This window comes from Nothobranchius furzeri, chromosome 15, assembly GCF_043380555.1.
Source record: "Nothobranchius furzeri strain GRZ-AD chromosome 15, NfurGRZ-RIMD1, whole genome shotgun sequence".
Lineage (NCBI taxonomy): Eukaryota > Metazoa > Chordata > Actinopteri > Cyprinodontiformes > Nothobranchiidae > Nothobranchius > Nothobranchius furzeri.
In genome coordinates this window covers 37,250,437-37,261,120 of record NC_091755.1, presented here as the reverse complement: position 1 = coordinate 37,261,120, position 10,684 = coordinate 37,250,437, and the positions used below count along the sequence as shown (strand labels likewise).

The 10,684-nt window shown below is 44.5% G+C and overlaps 1 protein-coding gene across 1 annotated transcript in view; it reads left to right on the top strand.

Moving 5' to 3' along the window:
* The first annotated feature begins 452 nt into the window (after positions 1–452).
* The window catches only part of LOC107390391 (inactive dipeptidyl peptidase 10), a 44,875-nt gene continuing 34,643 nt past the window's right edge, over positions 453–10,684 (top strand). The window contains exons 1-4 of the mRNA XM_015967062.3: positions 453–644; positions 7,295–7,409; positions 9,308–9,403; positions 10,478–10,572. Of these exons, the coding sequence (XP_015822548.1) occupies positions 606–644; positions 7,295–7,409; positions 9,308–9,403; positions 10,478–10,572 (345 nt within the window). The 5' untranslated portion in view covers positions 453–605. The remainder of the gene's footprint in view (positions 645–7,294; positions 7,410–9,307; positions 9,404–10,477; positions 10,573–10,684) is intronic.

Sequence of the window (10,684 nt, the reverse complement as noted above, 5' to 3'; positions counted from 1 at the left end):
ATGTTAAGAAAGAGAGAGAGTGAACAGGAAAGATGGAAACCAGTGGATCCTGAGGAAGGTGGAATAGGGGAGAGCAGAATAAAGAGAGAGTGATGAAGAAGGTCATACAAAAGCCAGCTTGAACAAGTGAGTCTTCGGCTGCTTTTTAAAGGAGACCACTGAGTCCACTGATCTCAGGCTCAGGGGGAGAGAGTTCCAGAGTCTGGGGGCCGCAGCAGCAAATGATCTGTCACCTTTGGTCTTTAGCCTGGTGCTGCACAACCAGTAGGCTTTGTGTTAGTGCAAAATAAATTAAACTGATTTACATTTGTACTCAAACTTATCAGTCATATTTTAAAAAGTACTTTATTTTCCATGTTTTTTATTTGAAGTGCAGCACACTCAACACCTTGTGCGTAATCCAAAGCCAATAGGGAGAAGGGAAATGAGAGAGAGAGAGAGAGAGAGAGAGAGAGAGAGAGAGAGAGAGAGAGAGAGAGAGAGAGAGCTGTGGATAAACTTGCAAGAAACGGAGCAGAGAAAAGCTCCGCAAAACAAGAGTGCGGCTGCGGCAGCTCGGCTGGTTGCGTCGTTGCGGGTAGAGGAGCTTGTTGCGGATTACCACAATGATTGCTACAACTCAACAAAACATGACCACGGAGCTGGTACGTGTGTTGTCTATTTGCTACTTTGTCTCCTAACAGAGAGAGGTTCTGCGTGTCCTCTGATGCTGGAGAAATGTGCTCTCATTGCTGACACTTTCAGCGGTTTTCTGTCCCCGGGACGGGCTTGTGGAGCGGGTCTCTGTCCGCTCTTTGTCCCATGCAGACTTGCAGAGCGCCCCTCTGCAGCATTAACACAGCTCCGTTTTCCAAGCTGATAATTGGTCGTGCCTGCCGATCCCCTCCAGCTGCAGCTGACAGAGGCAGCGTGCACGGTGTGATTGATCAGCCCTTTGCTGCAAACATATAGACTCAATGAATAAAGATTAGACAGCAACATCATGCTGGTCTCACTCTAATCTGCTCTGATTTAACAGGTTATGTGTGCTGTCTGAATTATAATCTTAAACCCGGGAATGGAGTGAGAACATTTTAGTCTAATAGTCACACCATTTTACCTATGTTTGATTTTTAAAACACTCCTTCATCTATAAAGAAAATGTTCATTTTATTGTAATTTTATATCTTGTCACGGCTAAAGCTTCTCACACAAGGTGAGGTTTGAGAACACAAATGTAAAATTAACTATGATTTTGAGCAAGTTGATTTCCTGCTCTGGCTTGTCAAGAGTTTCTCTGCTCCAGTCTACCTGATTTGAATCAATGGCTGATTAAAAGGCTTCTGCGGACCTTGAAGATTTGCCGATGAAGTAATTCACACATTAATTAAGTGTTTTGGAGCAGGAAACATCTACAACATGAGGGATGGTGATCAAGGACCAACCATGGCAACTGTATATATCTTTTTACTCGACAAAATCTTGTGAAAAGTTGTGAGAGCATGTTTGTTTATTAGTTGCTCATCTTCTAAACCCTGATGGGTAGAGGAAGTCAACTGACATGCAGAAATCAGAGCGTCCAAAGTCCAGTGTATACAGTACCAATAGTTATTTTTTGGGACAGTATCGTTGTCCAATAAAAGCTGAACTTGAACATTGATTTAAAAAAAAACAACCTTGGAAGTTTAAAATATTCAAGTGTTCATGAAGAATAGTCTCAAACCCTGTCCCTTATAATCCTGCATGTGTTTGGTATTTCCCTGCACACCTGATTCACAAGATTTAATTACCATCTCGGTATGTCATCAAGTTCCACAGAAGCCCTTTCATGGCCAATAAGTCAGATGTGTTGGGTCATAGAGAACATCTAAAACGGTCGTTTCCTGGTCCTCCGAAGACGCTATCCTGTATATTTTAGATGCTTATCCTGCTCCAACACATCTGAGTCAATGGTTGAGTTACCTGTAGGAAGTTCTTTAGAAGGTTGCTTCCCAAGTGCTAGTTCAAACCATAGACATGAATACGTAGATGCCCCATTGGGTGCTGGGTACAGGGAGCGTACAGGGGTGGATTGGCCATATGGCGTACCGGGCACTTCTCGGTGGGCTGTCGCTCCTAGTGGTTCGGTGTCGGGTTCACACGTGGGACTACCATTGACTTTTACTGCAATTTATTTTGGTGAGGTTTTCTGGGCTTGTCCAATCGGGAGAAGGCCTAAAGGAAGACTAAGGGTGTTTGTCAATGTCAAGGCGCCTGGCCTCGCGAGGCGATGTCTTGCGAGGCCAGGCGTCTTGCTTACAAGGACACTGTCCTTCCTTGGTCAAACAAAACGGTTAAACGGAACAGACTTGCATCACGTGGCCGCGGCTTCCACGGCGATCACGTAACGTCACGTGACACGGGAGATAACGTTATATTTTATACGTATAAGTTTCAATATAAATATATAACGAGTACTTTTTTAGTTGTGTATATGTTTATTAAATTAAATATGTAAGCTAGTTACTACCCGCAAGCCACCGAAGCTGCAACTACTAAGCAACTAACCAACCATAGATAACTGATTTGGATCTAAATAAAAAACTTTAAAATTAGTTGACTTACTTTTAAACTTGAAATTTGCCCCCGAAGTAGCTGCCGGCTTCTCATCCGCCATCCTTTTGAAAATACTGCGGTGTATTCTGGGAAATTTTTGATCAAGGCTAGGCTGGATAATGGGTTGAGTTGAGCAGTTTTCCCAGACATGCTTGATTACTGATTGTTACAAAAGCATCAAAAATCAATTTAGTAATCAGCCTAATTCTACTTGTATCTAAAACACGTGACTATTCTCAATGTTCGTAGCTGGCATGTAGATCCAAAAGAGTAGGAACAGCACATGAACAGCGGCGTTATTAACAAAGGCTGCATTCCACTTTTGCAGCGGTGACAGATTATTGATCCGTAAAATTGCTAACGATCAGAAGCTCAAAATAGAACGCAGCCTTCATTAACACGTGCTTTTTAAAGTCAGAATGCCTAAAATAGGTCTCTAAAGCTAACAAGACCAATCACATTAGCTCATTTCCATATTCTGCATCTGGCTTTAAACCGTCCTGGTTCTTAATCTGCACACAACACCTCCAGCATCTTGACCCCCCTGTAAAGAAGAAGGGTTGTGTTGTCTCCATAAGAGAACAGTGCGGGCTGCTTCCTGTGCCACATGTGTGTTATATCATTAGACATGCGCTGTATTCTTCGGGTAAAAATCTACACTAACATCCCTGTAAACACCAGGCAATGCCACAAAGAAACGAACGCAGTGCTGTGTTTCTGCTTCAGTGGTGAGAGGAAGGAGATTCTTACAGTAAACATGTTGTTTCCTGATAAATTATCTCCGAAGACCCTCGGTGTGTTCAAAGCTACGTTGGGAAGCTCAGCTTTATGTTTCGTCTGACTGTATTTCGTGTCACCAGCAGCTCCCTCTGCTTTGTGATGCTGCTTGTATCCCAAGGCAGGAGAACCTCTGCTACTTTAGTACAGGATCCTTTGAGATGTAATTTTCTTGCGTGTGATGGGGAGCGTGAAAGGAAGACGGGGCAGGCTTGCAGCAGCAGTCTAAAGCAGCTGGTCTTTCATTTCACTAAGGCTTTTGCTGCATTGTCTGGTAAAACCCTGGAGGGTTTAAAGAACATTCCCTGTTTGATTTGATGCCGGTACCACCTACTCTTTTATGTATGAAACCCAAACGGTGGATTCTGCTGCAGTGGAACATAGAAGTCCACCTGACAGATCGTGTAGATGTAAATCAATGCAGAGCCCTTTAATCTTATGATGAAAGCCGTTTTCGGACCATGCTGAAATTACAGTCCACTCTGATGATGACCTTTACGTTTGCTGAGGTGGTGACAAATATTGACTAGATAAAACATGTTGGTTACTTGCTAATCTGCGTCTTTCCCCTGTGAGTGGTTACTGTGAGTCATTAACACCAGCCTATAGGCTATATTGAGCCCTGCATGTGCTTGCCAACACATCATTCCCTTTTTACAGAGGCAGTAATTTATTTGGTTCCCGTGTCAGCATCATGCATGTAATCAACATTTTTAATTGATGTTAAAAGAGGGATGCAAATGCAGATCCAAGTCCAAGAGCAGCACGCTGTGGTTCTCTCTCATTCTTCATGTTTTGTTATTATTATTCCTCAAAGGCAGAAGACGGAGTTAAGGAAGCCTCCTGAGCTTAATTTATGAATTTTAAGCATTGCTCGGATCCTGCACAACCTAGTTCTGATACATTCTGTGCGGGCTAAGTAATTGTTTGGTGTGGCTTGCTTTACTCGATCGATGCAATGGCATTGTTTTGATTTTGTGTGCAGCTTTGAGATTAAGAATTCAGTTTGCTGGAATCTGAGTGAGCAGTCTCAGTAATTCCACCAGGAAGTGTCATACTTCACGAGAAACAGTGTTTGCAGGCAGCGTGTCTGTCTAGAAGTCTCTTTCACGGCTGTATTTCTACTATTAATTGTTTCCCCGTGGACCTTGTAGAACTGCACACCTTATCGATTCCCTCATTTGGTTGAGTGAAAGTCCCCCAGCGCTGCGGGCGTATGTAAGGACTCTCTCACAACTGATTCTGTTCAGCGTGGTTTGCCAAAAAAAAAAAAAAAAAACCTCTCAAGGGAATGCCTTCAGGTGATTTATCCAAATAACAGTGAGAGTCTTCATTTGCATTCTTGCACCCGTTGCTGTTTGTCTGACGCCTCCTCTGGACGTCTCCTCCAGCTCCTCTGAGTAAAAGGAGAGGTCTGTTCTTGACCTAGCTCAGCTGAAAACCTGCATTCTGCTTGTCCATCAGGGCACTGACTTAGATAAAGTCATCTGTTCACCTGCGCCGCATTCAATTCCCAAACGTAGCATGACCAGCAGCCGGTCGGCTCCAGCAGCCCTCTCCCCGTGCATCCGGGGGAAGCTCTGCTCTTTGCCTCATTTGCAAGAGTGACTAAACTCCTTACTCGCCCGGCTGTGGGATTCTCCTCCGTCTTTTATGTGATGTGACCTTAATTGGAAGTAATGTCTCGACTCCCGGGGAATGATAGGAGATGAGCATTCCCCGGAGGGAATGCTGCTCACATAATTTGAGGAACAACATGGAAATAATAACACTGGGTGTAGAAATCAGTCAAGCAAGTAATTTAGTCTCAAATGTGTCTGCTGACCAGAAGTCTGGGATCTCTGTGTAGTTTTCCACCAGAGTACACTTCACGTTGTTCTCGGTAACCACGAGACACGACTGGACGTGTTCCCACTCTGTTATGTTAATTAGATTTAATTTAAATTCCTCGTTTTGCAAACTTGCAGCACTATAGATTGTAGTCTGACTATGTTGTGCAAAAGCCTTCACAGACTGTAGGTTTCTTGAGCTGACAGAGGGGTAATGGTGGTTCCCTGAGGGACTGCGTGCTGAGGGGGCAGGAGAACTAAGAGTATAAAATATAAAAACAGAGAGTGTTAGAAAGGCCAGAAAGCGTGTAGCCTTGGACATCAATCAGCATTGGACTGCACTAAAAGTTCAGACATCACTTGTAAGATGTCCCTGCAGGTGTAGCTGGTAGGTTTTTAATTTGAACATGTTGTGATGCTGCAGTCCAGGATATCTAATAAAGAGGAGATCTTGGCAGGAGTTCTGCTCTGGCAGACCTTGTTTATCTTTCACTCATCGCAGGGATGAAGAAATCCTGCTTCTCTGGGCTCAAAACATCAAAACTCTTATGTTTATAAATGCACACAGCTGGATGAAAACTCAGAGACAACAAATGTTTCTGGATGGAGAGCAACGACCCCGATTTTATCGCTCCCTCTTTGATAGATTAGTTCATTTTCTGTCATCTTGACACCAGATGCATGGATTCTTATGGGCCATTCCCATCTGTACCGGGTCGGCCCGGGCCGGGTAGCGTAGGTTGTTTACATATCTGGGTGGCCTGGTATTTTTCCGGGCCAACCAAGGCTCATTCTCAGCCCTCTTCTCGAGGGGGTCTGCTTCAGGCCGACCAGGGCCAACACACCCACTGCTGACAGCAAATTCACACCTTCCATTAGAGCAAGCCTCTGATTGGTGGGTAGAATCAGCCCACATGGGCTTAAGGCAAGGATGTGTGAAATCAACCGGGCCAGGCTGGGGCCGACTGGGGCTACCCGGCCCGGGCCGACCCGGTACAGATGGGAATGGCCCATGAATGTGAGCTAGCCGGAGGGATGAAGGTGTGTGGTTTCGCACAGGAAGTGCAAAGGAATTAAAGGTGGATGTTGGAACACAAATCAGGGACAGCTGGTGTCACCCAGGGAGTTCGGAAAAGCAGCGATCTGTTAACCGGCGAAGCACGCGGTTGACCTTCCTGAGCTGCCCACCTCTCCAAGGTTGGCGGCGAGGTAAACGGACAGCAGCAAAGATCTGAGGTTTAAGCCAAAGGGGAGGAAATCCATAACGAAGGATGGGTTTTACTGCTGCTGTCTCAGTTCTTCAGACACGCGTTTCCTGCAGAGCCAGTCCCACGGAGTACAGAAAATGAACATACTCTAGCTGTGAACGGAGAAAGCTCATGATTGGTTCAGACGATGGAAGTGGAGAGCTGCAGACTAAACCCTCCCCCGTAGTAACTGGGGTTTTGTGAAAAGTTTATTCCATCATTCCTAAATAGCGCTGTTATATGACCTCATTAATCATGTACTGTAAAGCTGTTCATTAAATCTGGATGATGGAAAACTCTTAATTTTTTTAAATGCTGTGATTTTGTGGGAAATACAAATATTCATTTGGAAAAAATGTGTACTTGAAATTCTGGTGACAATAGTTTTATGAGGTTTTGTGTCGGAGCCCAGAGGACAGGTCCAGGGTTTACCAACTACATCTCAAATTCAAACGTGAGTTTTCTGTTTCACTTCTGCCAGGGCATTTTAAACTCGCGAAGAGAGAAATAAGCTGCTAGTTTCTTTTTTAAGTTGGAGGATTTTATGGATTGATTTCAGCTTCTGAAGAAAACCTGTATGTTTCTGCGATTTTTAATAAACTGACTCAATAAGAAACAAAAGCCTCGGGGGTGACAATAATTCCTGCCTCAATTACAAATGGCTTCCCCAACCGCAACAGTTTTACGCCTTTCTGCAATTAAAAAGTGGTGTAATTTGGTAACGCCTTAGTAACGCTGAAGATAAAGTCTGAGTCCCCCAAGGCTCTGCGACCGTTTGTCTGACTGTGGCAGTGAGGCAGCACTAACGTCCTCCTGTTCTGCTCTGCCCTCATTCATCACTGTTGTTTGTTTTCTCTCCAACATCAGGACCTGGGGAGTACGGACGGTCCCCCGCGGAACTGGAAGGGCATCGGGATTGCCATGGTGGTGATCCTGGCCGTCATGTCTCTGGTCATCCTGTCCGTCTTCCTCCTCACGCCTGGTAAGAACAGTGGAAATGAGACAGAGAGGACAAAGAGGCTGCGAAGAGCCGGAGGGAAGTCGACAAATCAAAGCAGGGAGGAGACGTTGAGCTGGGAGCTAATGCAATAGTTTGTCAGATTGGCTGGAAAGGCTTATTTGCCTTCTGGTGCGAAGTTGGATGAGAAGATCAATTCCATTCTGGAGTCCTTCTGGTGAAAATGGCGCAACTGCCAACAGCGTTTAACTCCGAATAAACAGAACAGGGGTGCTCTTCTGACGCCGTTAAACTCCACTTGCTCTCATGTTTGTTTAACGTGTGGAAAAATCATGGCATAAATAAAACAATTCACATTTTATGAGGTTCAAATGTCTTTTGACGATTTTTGTCTCTTAGCTGTTGCCTGGCAACCAGGGGAGAATCCAAGAAGTTGCCTTTTTTTCAGCCATAAAAAAAATCCAGGAGGGATTATAAAACCCCCATGAACAGTCAGTGCTTGGTGTTGGTCTCCGTTCTGTTCAGGCAAAGCAGACATGGGTGGAAATAGAGCTGGGCAGTAAATGGAAAATGTATCGTTACCGAAATTTCTGACTCTTATCGAAATAAATTTTCCCATGTGCTCTTTCAGGGACACCGATTTTAACAAGTTAGCTGATCTACTTGATTGCATTGAGCGTATTAAGGACTGGCTAGCCAGTAACTGTCTTCATTTGAACTCAAGCAAGACTGAAACACTGAGCATTGCTCCTGAACAGAAAGTGCTTTTAATCAGTCGGAGGAATCTTCCCGCTGATCTGAATCTGATGCGGCTCTCTGTGCTTGTAAAATAATGAATGGATATTTAAATAAAATGCTTTATATTTTACTGAATTAATTTTATATCTGTAAGTCAATTCTATGTAAAGATTGTCTGCGTAAACCTGAACAGGTCCAACCCAGTCTTACTGTGAGACCGGGTTGATGGGTCACGCTTGTGCGTAATCATATAGGCGCTTCCTGAGCCGACGAGGATGTGAGATTCTGGGATTCTCCTCAGACGGCTCCTGGATGCGTCGCCACATTGGGGACAGGAACAAGCACTATTCAGCCAAAGTTTCATAATCAGGGAACATTTTCTAAGTGACAAGTCTCTCTGAGAGACAGGGTTTGGAAAACACTCGCTTCAGTGGGAGGAACCTTCCCGCATGCGCTCTGGTTCTGCGACGCGCTCCAAGCCAATCTCCACAACTTCAGCTCGCTGTGCACTTAGGCGCTGACAGCGAGCTGTCCAGCTCAGATGTTCAGATGGGAATCTTTTAGCTACATCTGCAATGTGCATAACGAATAAAATGTCTGTTCGTCTGTTGTGTTTTCTTGTGAAAATTGTTGGAAAGAGATCAAATTTAACTTGATTAACACCAGAGCCAGTGTGCCGTTATCTCCGTGACGGTAAATGAGGGAAAAACAAATAGATCGGATCCTGCACGTCTTTTAACACATTGGTCAGGATTGACGCACTTTGTTTTCATTTAGTTGGTTAAAAAAAAGTCGGGCTCAGGCTCGGGTCGGGCCAGAGAATCCTGAAAACCTTTTCGGGCCGGGTCGGGCTGGGGCTCCACCCCCTCGGGCCGGGCCAGACACGGGCTCAGATTTTAGGCCCGTGCAGGGCTCTACTGTAGTTATCGTCCATTTATCGTTATCGAGGTGAAATCCTCAATACATCATGATATTGATTTTAGGCCTTATCGCCCAGCCCTAGGTGGAAATAAGTGCAGTGTGGATGTCTAAACACTCACAAGGGTTTCTTGTTTTGGGGTTATTTACTATCCAGGAATTAAAGCAAATGTCTGCTCCACATTGCTGAACCTTTGCTGCAAATGGTTTGTGGTGATGAATCCAAGATGATGCTCAAAACTAAACGTGTGTTTCTGCTCCTAAAGACGAGTCCCGCTTGTTGCTCCATTCCCATGTGACCATGGAGGATCTGGAGAGGGAAGACTTCAAAGTTCATGACCCCTCTGTGGAATGGCTAAACGGTAGGAAATCGTGTCCAAATTGAGCTGCGTGTGTTTGTCGCTCAAGACTTTTCCCCCCGGATCAATATTTAAACCATTCAGTCACTAGTCAAACCTGAACTCCTGCAAAAGTGGAGGAAATGGCGTTCTACCGACTTCATCCTGCATCAGTTCACAAGCTACAGCAGCTAAACGTGTTTTTCTGATAGTGTTTCTATTGCACATGTAGGTGACCTATGTTAATGTTTAGGCTGGGCCGTTGTCACATGCACAGAAGTGAAAAAGCAAATAGCATTTATGCTGATGCTCAGGATCTGGCGGTCCAATCTTTACCTTTTTCTGAAGCAGTATATTTTATTTTGAGTGTTTTTAGTAGGATTGTCCTACGTCCTTTCTGTTGTTGCTGTTAGCAAAACGCAGCCGATTCTAAACGGGAGCGGTGGTCAGCTGTGTCTGACGTACTCATTGTGTTCCTAATTATGTTTTCCTCCATGATCACGAGAAGTGCTGGTGCTTTTGCAGGATTTCGCCATGGTTGTACACTCCTCCGCACCAAACGAAGAGAAGAGTTATGAAATACGACTATCCCAGTTTTCCCGAACCCAACATCAGTCTTTTACTCAGATGTCCTGTTTCATATCGACTGTTATACATCAGGTCTATACACTGAAAGTATTATAAGCCTTTCAGTGTTGGCATCAATGCTGATTATTTAGCAGTTACATGGAAGAGGAAACATCCCGGCCTCCTTCAGATCTGAATGGTCATTTTGTGCAAATATTTAATGTTAAAAACACAATCAGATGAATGCATTTAACCAATTGGTTTAATTTAATTAATTAACTGTTGTAGAATGTGGATAAATGCAGTGCAGTGTCAAAAGAGCAAATATCAGGGCCTTTTCTGCACAAGCGCTGCCTGCCTGAACCCAGAAGGACCGCTACAGATAAACCAATTATGGCACATGCTTCTGCATCAATGACAGTTCTCGCAACATTTGAAGGATGATTAAAACATAATAAAATAATAAACTCAGCTGTGCTTGTCAGTTTTCACTCTACACAGCTATTTTTTGACTTGTGTGAACCCTGACAGAGAACGAAGTGGCCCTGCGCACCAGAGAAGGACATGTTCTGACATTCAGCCTCAACAACAACCTGACCACGACTCTGCTGGACAACTGCTCACTGGTAGGGTGGATTTCACTTCTATTGGCTGACATGCACTGAGACTTCTGCTCGGGATGTGTGGTGTCTAGCAGGGGTTGTATGAACTAGTCGACTTCACCGCTCTGTAGTGACT